Here is a 13,084-nt window from a genome sequence, read left to right as displayed (position 1 = left end):
AGTCTTGTTTATTTACTCGTTTGTATTTGTGGAAGCAGAAAGGGGCCCCACGCTCCTGACCCAACCCAGTCTGCCCACCCACTCAGCCTTTCTCTGTCAGGCTCCCCGCTGGGAGGAGAGAGTTCCAGGCCGGCCAGAGGGCTCATCCCTTGAGTTAATTGCTTATTAAAAAGCTTTAATGAGCCTCTCAGCTGCAGCTCTTGCCTGCCCCGCGCTGAGGAAAAGGTTTTCCCATCTTTGCTCTGAATGGTGGAGACCGGACCTGGGAAGGCCAGTGGTGCAGGCCTCGGGCCTCCCCTCCAGAGAGCAGCGTCTGGGCTGGACAGTAAGGGAGAGGGCAGGGGGTGGGGGCAGGGCCTGGGGGGGGCTGTCCGAGCTCTGCCCCAAAGCTTAATGGAAGTGTGTGGGCGCACAAACCAGACTAGCAGTGAGAGGACCCCAGACGTCCATGCTACACCACGTTCAAGGGCACATGGAAAACAGACAGTGGCCGGGTCGGAGGCAAGGGTGGAAGGGGGCTTTGTGGGTCAATGGGAATACGCGGACACCTCATCTCTTTCCTCCCTTCTCCCCTCTCCAGAGAGGCCCCTCCTCCCCTTCGGGCTCCCCACTCACTGTCTTTCCAGTGGTGACGTTTCCCAGCAAGGTCTCAAGGGGGACGGTGTGGAGGGTTTCGAAGGAGTGCTGGGCTTCCAAAGTGCTACACGCACACACGTACACACGCACACACGTACGCACGTGCACACGTACGCACGCACACGTACGCATGCCCGCGCACGCACGCCCACGCACGCACGCCCACGCCCACACGCACGCCCACGCCCACACGCACGCCCACGCCCACATATTGTCTTGATATTTCTAAAAGGACATCACAGTAGTCGTCATATGAATAATTAGAACTTTCTCAAACCCCTTTATTCTCATTTTATGGTTAGGATAGTTTTATTTCACGTTACCTGTGGTGGCCACTTACAAATAATCTTGTCAGTTCTCAGGGCCTCGAAAGGTCTCATTGAGGCCCTGGTGGGGCTGCGGTTGCCCCCTGGGTGGGGACAGGCTCTTGATGGTGTGAGTTTTATTTATTTATTTTTTTTGCAGTACGCGGGCCTCTCACTGCTGCAGCGTCTCCCATTGCGGAGCACAGGCTCCGGACGCGCAGGCTCAGCGGCCATGGCTCACGGGCCCAGCCGCTCCGCGGCATGTGGGCTCCTCCCGGACCGGGGCACGAACCCGCGTCCCCTGCATCGGCAGGAGGACTCGCAACCACTGCGCCACCAGGGAAGACCCGGTGGTGTGAGTTTTAAATCGAAGCCTGTCCCACCTCATCTGCTGCTCGTTCCCTCATACACCGCAGAGCCTGAGGTTCAGAGGTTGCATTAAATGTTGGAGAAGGCGACAGGACCCCTCAGTATCCTTAGTAATGTCGGGAGGGGTCCTGAAATGTCAGGAAGAGGGGTGAGAAAGGGCAACTGTTTCAGCCTCCCCAAACCCCAAGGGTCTCTCCCAGGGACTGCCCCTCCCTGGGTCTTGGGGAGGGAGAAGGATGGGGCTGCTGATGGTGGGGGCACAGGGGAGAGGTAGGGGCCATGGAAGGTTAGAGGAACAGGGGGAGCCAGGGTATTACAGCCCCGTGCACGAAGGGGGAAGCCTGAGAACATTCCCAAACTCGAGTGGAGTATGGACCTGTTAAAGGGAGGGGAAAAGTATCTTATTTCCTGCAAATATGTCTGAGGATCACAGTTTGAGAAACACTGACTTTAGAAATGAAAATCTTAAACTATGAAAATACCTTCTAGTAAAAAAATCATCTCAAAATTATAGGCAAAGGGGCTTCCCTGGTGGTGCAGTGCTTAAGAATCTGCCTGCCAATACAGGGGACATGGGTTTGAGCCCCAGTCCGGGAAGATCCCACATGCCGTGGAGCAACTAAGCCCATGTGCCACAACTACTGAGCCTGTGCTCTAGAGCCCGCGAGCCACAACTAGTGAGCCCACACACCCCAACTACTGAAGCCCACGCGCCTAGAGCCCGTGCTCTGCAACAAGAGAAGCCACTGCAATGAGAAGCCCGTGCACTGCAATGAAGAGTAGCTCCCGTTCACCACAACTAGAGAAAGCCCGTGCGCGGCAACAAAGACCCAACGCAGACAAAAATAAATAAATAAAATAAATAGAAATTTTAAAAAAGTATGGGCAAAAATTTTTTTGCTCAAAGATCATTGAATTGAAAACAAAATTAAACAAATTCTCCAACTCCCAAATCCCTGATAGTAAAACCCGGGATGGGTGTGCGTGTGTGTGTGTGTGTGTGTGGCCTGGGAACAGAGCAAAGGATGGGGACCAGCCCCCAAGGCAGGTGAGGACAAGCCTCTGGTCCAAAGCAGCTCATCTCCTGGCTGCCATCCCAAGGCCCGCGTTCTCTGAGGCAACCTCTGTTGGTCAGGGGAGGAGAGGGTACAGCAGGGTGACATTGGGGTCAGCTGCAGCCCATGCTGTAGGCTCGGCCAGCCCAGTGTAAACTCCATCCTGGAGAGTCTTGAAATGAGATTTTTTTTTCTCACTGTGAGAACACATTCCTGATCGCCCACCCTCTAAGCCACTCACTAAAGTGGGGGCACCAGGCAAATAGCGCTGCATCCTTCCCCTCCAATGGGCCCCTTCTTGCCACATCTTCAGTTCTTGGACAGACTTCAGCAGGTATCGGTATGGTTTAGTCCCCAAATACCCAGAACTGGATCTTCTGGTCTTAACAACCTAGATCGGGATGAGGAAATTTTACTTCAGACCCAGATTAGGGGGAGAATGGCCTCAATTATGCTGGTACGTTCAGTCCTCTGGAGGAGAGGGCAGGGATTTGGGAGAGTGTTTTGGGCAGGTAGGAAGCTGGCAGTTAGGGGGCTGCTAATGGGGTAGATGAAACACACACACACACACACACACACACACAGCCTCATCCAATAGGAAGAAAAATGTTCTTGCCACGCTAGGCTCTCATGGGAGGAAAACAGGCAGGGCAGCTCCATGCTTCTGTCCAGAGTCACAGACACAACGCCAGCCTCTGCCCCCTCCTAATCGCCTCCCAACCCCGCCCAGACAGCCTCAGCCCCACCGGCCTCCCCCCAGCACCAGCACAGGGCGCCTGCCAGGTGGGTTTGCTTTCTAGCCATGCCTCCCACCCCTCAGACCCCAGGCCTGCCCAACCCAGCATCCTCAGCTTCTCCCTCCCTCCCTCCCTCCCGCGTCTACCACCCAACAGCACATTTTCACAGGAAGGGGGGGGCCAGTCCCTGGGGGCCCCCTGTTCTCTACCCCAGAATCTGAAATCTGGCCAAGGAGAGGGGGCACACTGAGTCCATTCCAGAACTCTCTCCCGGCTCGGGTCCTAAAATAATTTAGGGAAGAGCAGCAAGCAGAGTTACCACTAATGAGGCTGGAGGCCACGGGAGCGAGTGGCTGGCGTCTGCAGAGGCCCTGTGGCCTCCGGGCAGCCGCAAAAGCTCGCCAGATCCCAGTCCGACATCAAAGATGACCCTATTGGGGTCACGTGGGCACCGCCCCGTTGGGCACGGGGCCAGCACCTGCCTGAACAGAAGGGTTCTCCGCGTGTGGGGAGAGTCATACATGTCAGCGCCTCACCGACCCCCCACCCCACCCCAGCACAGAGATGCAGGGACCACAGGCCTGGACACTGTGGCCCCGTGCTCTCCAGGAATTCTGAGCCTGGAATTTAGGCCACTGCCAAGGCCCTCTGAGCTGTGAGGGGCCCGTCTCCAACACCTGCTGCTGGCACCTGGGCAGTGTCTTCGGGAGACCATCAGTGAGGGGAGGAGGGTAGTCTGCTTGCTAACACCAAAAGGGCCTCAGGCCCATTACCAGCTGCACCATCAAGGTGAAACTGTACTCCCAGCCCCGCCCGCAGGCACAGTACCCAGGGCCTTGGGAAAAAAAAAAAAAAATCACCACTGAAATATAAACGCTACAAACATAAATTAAATGAAGACTTAGCTATAGAACTACCAAATGTCATGTTGTGCCAATTAGCAATAACTGTTCTGATTCATAAAGGTTGTGGATGCAGTTCAGCCTGACTGACACGACAGTGGGACCTCCAAACAGGAGACGACCTCTGGTCCACAGGCCCTGCTTTGACACACACCTCAGGCTAAAGGTTGCCCTTCACGTCTACCGAGCCTGATGGCAGGGGTCATGACTGCTGGAGAGGACACACAGCGCTCCCACACCTCCTGCCATCCCTCCCTTGGCTGGAAGCCTGTCCGTCAGCCCCCCTCTGGTTAGCAGGGCACCCATGTGGGACATCTTTCCCCCAGACTTTAGAGAGCCATGTCCTGAGACAGCCTCTGACCTCAGCCTTGAAGATGGGCTCTCCAGGCAGGGCCTGAGGTCAAGGTGAAGAGGGAAAACTATTTTGTAACGGCTTCTACACATGGGCCTTCCTTCGGTCCTTTTCTCTACCTTCTCTGCAAGGTCACGGCATCCTGGTGGTCACTAGGCAGAGACCGAGAAATTGGGGCGGGGGTGGGAAGGACTTAACCTACCGGTGTTCATGGTGGGTGGTCGGTGTGGCTTGATGGGAATTTGGGGGGCCCAGCACTGGAATTGATTCTGCTTTAATCATTCACCCTGGGCATCCATTCATTTGGTCTTCAGTCCTACGTGAACACCTACTGTGTGCTCGGCCTCGTGGAACACGTCAGTACTACAAACACAAATGAGACCTGGTGTTTACCATCTCCCACTCGTGGAAGGTGAAGGGAGACGTGTCACACTGGGTAGACTGTTTGCGTGCGTGTGTCCCCGGGGGTTGAGGAAGCCGGGAAATTACTCCCGATCCACCTTAAGCACTTCCTGCACCCACAGCCTAAAATCTCACCACCGGGGAGCCAAGCTTTTAGGTGAAGAAAGTAGGTTTCTTTAAACATACAGATAAACCTGAAAGGATCTGTCTGTCATCAGTCTTTTATACCTAAGTATAAATGAGTCCTTTAATCCTTCCAGCCCAGAGGTTTTCCTTGGGAGCTTGGAGGCCCTGCTCCTGTCCTGCTTTGTGAGCCTGTATCCAGTCTCCATGGTGAGACTGAAAGGCCCCTGAGGGCCAAGGCCAGCTCTCTCACCTCACAACAGGCACTGGCGGAATGGGTGGGCGGCTGTCTGGAGGGGCAGAGCTCCAGGGAAGTTGGGGTTGGTCCAGGAACCACGCTTTTCTCAAGTCGCGAGGCATTTTTTCCTGCCTCCACTTCCCACCAGATCCTCTGTGAAGTGATTTTTGTACTTAGTGGTCCCCTAAGTACACATGTATCGTTGCGGGTGGCGCCCCTTTCCCCGCCTCACTATCCGCGTGGGGGAAGCGGATTGGTTATGTCCCTGCCCTGTCCCCAGGGAGGACGGCTCTGATTGGTCAGTGTGAGACCCAGAGCAGGAGCCCTAGGGTCTGGCTAGGAGCTGTGTGACCTTGAGCAAGTCAGCCCCTCTCTGGCGGTTTTCTTCTCAGTAAAAGAAGGGTCTGGATCATAGATTCCCACTCCGTACGTTTGATGGCTTTTCCCATCCTGGATGCCGAGTCTCCCGAAGTCTAGAGTTTCTGCTCCAACACACAGTTCCCAGCAGGCAAAGCGCCCTGGGGGAGGGGGGGCGGCGGGAGAGGACAGGGAGGAGGGAGCTTCGACCTCCCCTTCACTTTCCAGCTGGGAGACGTCTGGCCCCTCAAGCTCAGGCTGGAACTCCCTCCTGGGCCACTCTCTGCGGCCAGTTCCCGGCTCCTCTATGACAGATTGGTTCCCTGCCCCTCACCTGGTCCCATCCATTTTACACACCCTTTGCTCCCCCAACCCCGCTCCCCCCACTCCCAGGGCTGGGAAAGCTGGGTCCTGGGAGGCTGCCGCGTTAGCTACACTCCACAGTGTCTCTGCTCTCCCACCCCCATCACCCAGTTCTAAAAGCAAAGGAATGTTCTGGAATTTGGGAAGGATGGGGGCCCCCCCGGAGAAGGGAGGAAGGGGAGGAGGCAGCTTTGTCCTGTCAGTGTCTGAGCTCTAAATAGAACGGAGCGGCTGGGCTGGGGGAATGAAAATAAACAGCCCCTCTGAACAGCCCCTTCCTAGCAGTTAACCGGATTTTCCTTCTGGTTCCTCAGCCCAGGGCCATTTCCCTCCTCTCCCCTCCCCTCTTCTCTGTCTGGTCCCACGGGGGGGGGCGAAGGCTCTACCTCAGGGTGATGGGGGAGTGAGGGGTCCTGGTCCAGGCTGCGTGGCCCCGGGGGAACTCACCTCCCCTCTCTGGGCTTTGGCGAGGAGAGCTTACTGAATGGAAGGACAGAGATCAACTCAGAGGTGGCTGGAACTCTTTCTCCTTCAGGAAAGAGTTCTTATCCCAATGACTCCCATGTGGCATAAACTTAGGAACACTCGCTCCCTTTAAAAACATGACCCCAAATTTAAGGGTCAATTTACGGTGAGGTTCAAATTACACCGGCTTGCCCATGCCTTTGGGGGAAATTCGCAGACTCACCAGGACTAGGGATTGCATCCCTCCCAACCCTAACCCAGAGCCCAGAGGGGTGATCCATAGCAGGCGGCAGGAAGGGACTTCCTTAGGGGTCAGGAGTGGCTGGGTTCTTGCATGGGTTCTGAAAAATTCAGGCCAAATAACCCATTCTGGGTCCTGGTCCCACTGGGGGCCTGAATTATAGGTCCAATCTCTCTGGTGCAAGAAGGACTCAACCAGCGAAGCAAGGAGGGCTCTGCTCTCCGCCTGGTGCTCTCCTGAGCTGGGACCCTGGGCCCTGACGTCCTGCACAAGGGGCAGCCCTCAGGGCAGGGTTCCTAACACCTCCAGCAAGGGCCTGATGAATCCTGGAATCTGGGCTGGTGGCCTCCAGCTTCTCCAGTAGGTAGCTGGGGAGATTCCTTCTGAGTCCCTCCCTTCAGACCAGCGGGGGTCCGGGAGCCCACATGGGGGCGCTGCAGCTGAGACACCCCCGCTCCGCCCCTCCCCCGGCACCGTGGGGAGGGTAAGGGAGAGTGTGTTGGAGTCTCCAGCCTCGTCCCTCCTTTCCTTCTTTCTCCTCGCTCCCTCCCCCTCCCCCTCCGCTCGGCACAAAAGCTCTCTGTACACTGCCACTTCCTCTGGCTGCTGTCTCTGAGCCCAGACCTTATGAGAACCATATGGGGGAAAGAGGGTGGAAGGGAAGGGGGTGGGGAGGCCGCGCGGCCCGCCCCTCCAGCCACCATCTCTCTGCGCTCGCGCTCTGTGCAGGCGGTTGGCACACTTTGCCCCAAACTCCCCCTAAGCGGACCCCAGGGGCTGGGATGAGGGGCACTGAGGGGTGGGCCCAGTCCAGAGCTGGAGGTCCAGAGGGACGTCTGTGCTCAAGAACTGCCGGGCCAAGCACGGGGGTGGGGGGGGGCGGGGGCTGGGAAGGGGCCTCTCCTCCCCTCGACCCTCCCCCTCCCCCCCATCCCGGGGGCTCCGAAAGACCACCAAGCTCCCAGCAAAGGGCCCCGGCCTCCGCTAGGCACATCCGTGTGGCAACTGCCCCTTCTCCCCTCTGGGGGCAGCCTACGTGGTGGGCAGCTCCCCCAGATGGGAGGCTGAGGGGACGAGGGTTTGCGGGCCCTGGGAGAATCTGGACCGAGGGACTGTCCCATGCCTGCCCCTCTCCCCACCCAGCCTTGGAATGTTCCCGGGTCAAAAGGGCCTGGGTCCTGCTGGGAAGGAACCGGGTTTTTTTTAAAGCAGGCTTTGTGTCCATTGGGTCCCAAGTCCAGCTAGGTGAACAGTGAGTCTCTCACCTGAGAGGAAAACGAAACGAACCCAACCAGCTAATCCTGACGCTGGCGTCAGCTAAGCTGTGTGACTCTTGGCAAGAGGTGGCCCTCTCCCCGTCTGGCCTCAGTTTGCTCAGCTGTCAGACGCTGATTTAGGGGCGTCCCTAAGGCCCCTTTCGGCCAGGAATTTATGACACTGCCTGGTATCCTCCGAGGGCCTGCTCAGATGTCCTGGGAGGTCCTCATAGGAGGTTTCCTTCTAGAGTTATCCATTATCAGCCCTTTCCTGGAATTCCTTAGTATCCCCCTCACTCGAACTCCCAGAGCCCAGAACCAGAGGGCAGGTCCATCAGCTGCTGCCAGGGCGGGCGGGGCGGGGGGGGGGAGTTGACGGTGATCTGCATCTCCCACCTCCACCCGGGTTCTCCCTGTGCTAAGCCACCTCCACCCCGCTGCCCATGAGACCCTGCCCCTCAGGGAAGGCCCATAAAGGCTCCTGCTCTGGACAGGACGTGCCCACAGCTGCCCTGTGCACTGGGCCTCGAGAATGGGGGTTGGGGTGGGGCAGGCGGGTCAGGAAGGAAGCCAAGAGTTCAGCTTTCCTGGAAAACCGTGAACGAAAATCCATTAGAGGAAAAAAAAAAAAAAAAAAAAGCCAAGCGTGGAGAGAGGGGGCCTGCAGTCTACAAAACCAGAGGGCAGAAGGCGAGATAACCGAGTGGAGGTGGATGGGTTTTCCGTGAGCTGCACAGGGCTGTCGACGGGATTGTCCTCAACGGCTTGGAGGCTTTCTGAGCAGAGACGGAGGCTCTCTGCAGACAGGCACCTTATCCAGCACTTTCTCTGCCCGAACAGTCAGCCGGGCTTCCCAAAGCAGAGGCCTGAGTCTCCCCCAACTCCCCCAGGACCCACGTGGGCAGGGCGGTGTGTGGAGGGGACTGGGAGATGGTGGTCCATTCTGGAGGAAAACAGGGGAGGCGGAGGGAGGGGAAAGCAATAACGCAAAGACTATTGGCCCAAGTCCTGTTGTTTGCACCCGGTGATGTGCAGAAAGGGGAAAGGGAAATTTGGAAAAAACAAAAAAAACAAAAAACGAGGAAGGAGGAAGAGTTTGGGAGAGTGTGAGGGTTTTTGTGCTTAGAGCCTCTCTTTCCTGCCTGTCTGGAATGGCAGAAGCCCCTTCCCAGCCCGTCTTTTCCTTCTTCCCTCGAGATGCTTGCTGGGTAGGGGTGGGTTTGCTGGGGGGACTGAGCCCCCAGAAGAGAATCCCTGCCAAGCTTCTGCTGTAGAAGAACGTGCGCTCTTTTTCCTTCTGAAGCCAGCTTGGGGGAGGGGTTGCAGTGAGGATCGGGATTAGGTGGAGCCTGTGGGGAGAGCCTAAGGCATATGCCTGTGGCTGCTTTTAGTACACCCCCGGCTGATGGGCCAGCGGGCTCTCAGGGGTTGCTCCGGCCTGACCTGCCCTGTCTGTTGTTCCTGTGGGGATGTCCAGGCAGCCTCGGGGGTGGGGGTGGGGGGCTGTTCTCTTGGAAGGTATCTTAAGCCAGGTAGGTCAGTGGCCTGGGACAAAAGAAGGGCCCTTCCTCTGGGGATGGTTTGGGATGGGAAGGTGAGCTAGCAGTCCTGCTGGCTGCCACCCTGTCCTGATATATTCTCGCCAAGAGTCGGCCCCACTCTCTCCCTGAAGTGGCGTCGATGGGAATTAGCCGTGGCTGGAAAGCATTAGTTACCAAATCATTCTAAAATGTACTGCAAAACCACCTTTTAATGTTTCCCCCCTTCTTTCTGCCATCAGTATGTTAGGGTTCCCTAATCCCAGCACAGGAGTGTGAGGACGGCTGCAGGCTCCAGGGCACACGCGCTCCTCTCGGAACTGAATGACTGTGGCCCAGCGGGGCCTCACACAGACACCAGCCCAGCCATCCCACACAGCAGGCATTTTTTCTCCTCCAGAGCTGTGTGGGCTGGGGAATGCCTAGGCCTGTCTGGACACTTCAACCCCAGTGGACACTCAGAGGGACCTGAATCAGCTGCCACAGCTGCCTTCCCAGGCCATGGCTGTATCCCTGAGCTGCTGGGACGTGGGAGAGAGCAGAGACACGGCTTCCACCCCCCTAATGCACACATGCACACACCCACCCCAGCTGGGGAAAGCGCAGGCCAGGCGGACCACGTCAGAGGCTGACCAGTCGTGTCCTGTCAGGAAGCGGGCAGCCTCTGAACTCACCCAACCAGAGGCGTTACTGTATTGTTCTGGACACAATCGGATAGACTGTGAACCAGCTCCAACTCTGGGCAAGGGGCCGTGGGGAAACGGTCGCCGCCGGGGTCAGGAGGACAGGGAAGGGGAAGCGGCTTGGAGGCTGGATCCAGGACAGGAAAGGAAGGGGCCGCCGCTAGGGCCCGACACTCCAGTCCACGGCGTGCGTGGAGCTCCAAGCACGTGGTCTGCGCAGGAAATCTCTGCGGTGGGGAGGGTCGCTAATTCTCCTGAAGTTGCGGGGACTTCGGACCCCCATCGAGGAGGCTTGGGGTCGGGATGCGGCCGCAACGGGCCCGCGCTGGTTGCCAGCGAAGTGAGGGCTTAATAAGGCCCGGGCTTGAGGAGGGAAAGGGTGTGACGGAAGGAGGCTGGGAGGTAGCCTCCTTCCCCTCAGCCAGGTTTCCTTCTCCGCACTCATTTCGCGAAGAAGTCAATCGAGAAACAGCCCAAGTTCGTCTTTATATCCGAGAAGGGGAGGAAAAGGGAGGGATGCAGGATCCAGAGCAGAGCTCAATTCACAGATTGAGTCGCACGGCGGGAGAGGAATCGGGACGCCGGGGTCTCATTCACACCAGAAGCGCCTGCACCCCAAGGACAGACTTTTCCCAGCCCACCCTCCCGCTAGCGCTAGAGAGACGGGCTGCAAGCGGGGCTGACGGGCTCCCGGCCCCGGTGGGGCGCCCCCAACTGGAGGAGCCAGGCCGGCGGGATGAAGCCGGGAGACTCCAACAGTGCGGCCGGGGACGCGCCCGCGGTGGTAACGACCACAGCCATCTACTGGGCCGCGGGCGTCGGTCTTCCCTGAGCCTTCCCCCCCTCCCAGCCCCCGCAGGTCCGCAACACCAGCCCTGGCTAGAAACTCGAGGGGCGCGGGCGTCCCGCCAGCGCGCATTCCCTGTCACCTGTGCAGGTGAGTGGGCGCCCGCGGTGCCTCACTTTGGGGCGCCCCCGCCCCCCAATGCTCCTTCCTCCCTCCACACCCCTGGAGCCCTAATCTTTCCCTTACTTCTCTTCGAGCCTCCCTTTTCGGCTTCTGGACTCAGGCCTGTCCTAGAGTCTCTGAAGTGGCACATCGACTCTGTCCCCCATTTCCCACCCCTCCCGTCTGGTCTCCTTTCGCCCCCTCGTCGGGGCTCGAGCCGGGACGGCCAAGTAGGATACTTACAGGGCAACGGTGCTGTTGGGCAGAAGGCCGGGCTCGGGAGGCTCCGGGAGGTCCCCGCCGCCGCACACCACCCTCCTGCGCGCCGGGCTGGGGGCGCCGCCGCTTAGCCCCTTGGGCCGCTCCCCTGAGCACTTGCAGCTGCGGATAGGGACCGGGCAGCCGGGCGCGCCGCGGATCTCGGGCGCCAAAAGCAGCAGCCACTGCAGCAGCGGCAGCAGCACGCGCGCGGGCGCCCGCCGCATCCTGCGCCCCGCGGCGCCCATCAGCCCATCGCCCCGCGGGGACCGACAGCGCTGGGGCCCGTCTGCGCGCCGGCCGGAGGGGTCCGGGCGTGCGAGAGGCGTGCTCAGCGGGGGCCCGGGGCGCTCGAGGGCGGAGCGGGGGGCCCTGGGCGGAGGCAAGCCCCGGGGTCCCCGCCGCCGCGCCCCGGGGGCATGTCCGGCGAGCGCCCCGGCGGGGAGGGCGCGGGCGCGGCTGTCAGCGCAGCGCGGGCGGCCCCCGGCGCCGCGGCCCGGCTGTCTGCGTGGTGCTCCCGGGCCGGTTGAGGCCGGGCCGCCCTTCGTCGTCTGCTCGCTCTGCGCGGGGCTGTGACCTAGCGGATCGAGCCGGGCTCCTGCCGCGGCCGCCGCCCCGTGCCATGGATGGAGGCAACTCGGCTCGGCGCCGCTCCCGCCGCCGCCAGCCTCCGCCCGCCCTCCCGAGAGGGCGCCCTCCCCTCGCCAGCTCGTCCGTCCGCGAGGCCCTAGCGCCTCCCGATGCGCAGCCAGGCCGCTGCCCTCCTCGGAGTAAGAGCGGGCCAGCTGGCTGGAGCCCCCGCGTGTCCCCTGCACCCGCCCTGAACCTAGACTTCTCCCTCGCGCCTCTCTCCCCGCGCCCAGAAATCTTCCTCTCCGTAACCCACCTCAGACCTCAAAGCCAACCGCCATCACTTTCCACAAAACCCTCCCTCGCTCGTGCCGTCCAGCCTGCACCTCCCGATGCTTCTGGGGCTTTCACTGACCCGCGGGCTTGGCCAGAGATGCCTATGTTTTGTATTGAACTCCGTTCACCGCTCTGGGGCTGCTGAGACTCGGCTCCCCTTGACCCGCTGACTTGATGGGCCCGTCTGGAAGCCGGGGCTCTCACTCTCACAGCCCTGTTCCAGCCACTGCAGGAGACAAGGCCGAGGCTAAGGAGGCTCAGACCCTCTGGGTGACCTCGCCCAGCGGGGGGTGCATGTCATTCGGCCAAGGAGGGGTCAAAGGCCGAGGCAGGCCTGCCAGATCTGGCTGCCTACCTTTTCCACATCCGTGTGTGTGTGTGTGTGTGTGTGTGTGTGTGTGTGTGTGTGTGTGTGTGTGTTTGATGGTAGGTGGGAATGAGGGGAACACAGAGGGGAAAGCAGGGATTCCCGCTGGGTGCAGAAGAAGCACAGTGCTGAGTCAGGAAGGGCCCGTTCTCGGCAGCGCTGACAAAGGACACAGCCCCTGACATCCTGGGGTAGCTAATCGCGGGGGTCAAAACGAGGCCCTGCCTGCCTGCAGGTTGTGGCCTGAGAATGAGTGAGTGTCGTGGGGGGGGCACTCGGATGGGGATGAAAACTGCCTTGCGTCTTAGATGGGCTGCAATGCAAGTTGGGACCCGGGCTGGGGACAGAGGAACAGTGAGGTGTGGCCCAGGGTGTCTGCTTCCTCAGTTTGCCATGGAGGCGGCCTTTTCTGCCGCTTAATGCCACAGCACCTTTGCTGTGGAGACGCAGGCTGCCGGGGTTGAGGGATCCCTGGGCAGGGCTCCTGTTTGCCATCCTTCACCGGGCCACCAAAGTCGTCCCTCTGGTGACTGCCACCTTCTTCCTGTGCCTTTGGCCCTGCTGGTGTGTGTGGCACCTTTT

The 13,084-nt window shown here is 59.6% G+C and overlaps 1 protein-coding gene across 3 annotated transcripts in view; it reads right to left on the bottom strand.

Annotated features, from left to right (window-relative positions):
* Nucleotides 1-11,633, bottom strand: part of ADGRA2 (adhesion G protein-coupled receptor A2) — a 34,646-nt gene extending 23,013 nt beyond the window's left edge. For 2 of the 3 annotated variants that reach the window (XM_067022487.1, XM_067022488.1), the window contains exon 1: nucleotides 11,215-11,502. In XM_067022487.1, the coding sequence (XP_066878588.1) occupies nucleotides 11,215-11,477 (263 nt within the window). In that variant the 5' untranslated portion in view covers nucleotides 11,478-11,502. Of the gene's footprint in view, nucleotides 1-11,214 lie in introns of all 3 variants that reach the window. The other variant, XM_059049211.2, reaches the window with a different exon arrangement.
* Nucleotides 11,634-13,084: the final 1,451 nt, after the last annotated feature.

The sequence above is a fragment of the Kogia breviceps genome, chromosome 20 (genome assembly GCF_026419965.1).
Source record: "Kogia breviceps isolate mKogBre1 chromosome 20, mKogBre1 haplotype 1, whole genome shotgun sequence".
Taxonomy (NCBI): domain Eukaryota; kingdom Metazoa; phylum Chordata; class Mammalia; order Artiodactyla; family Physeteridae; genus Kogia; species Kogia breviceps.
This window is presented reverse-complemented; position numbering and strand designations above follow the sequence as displayed.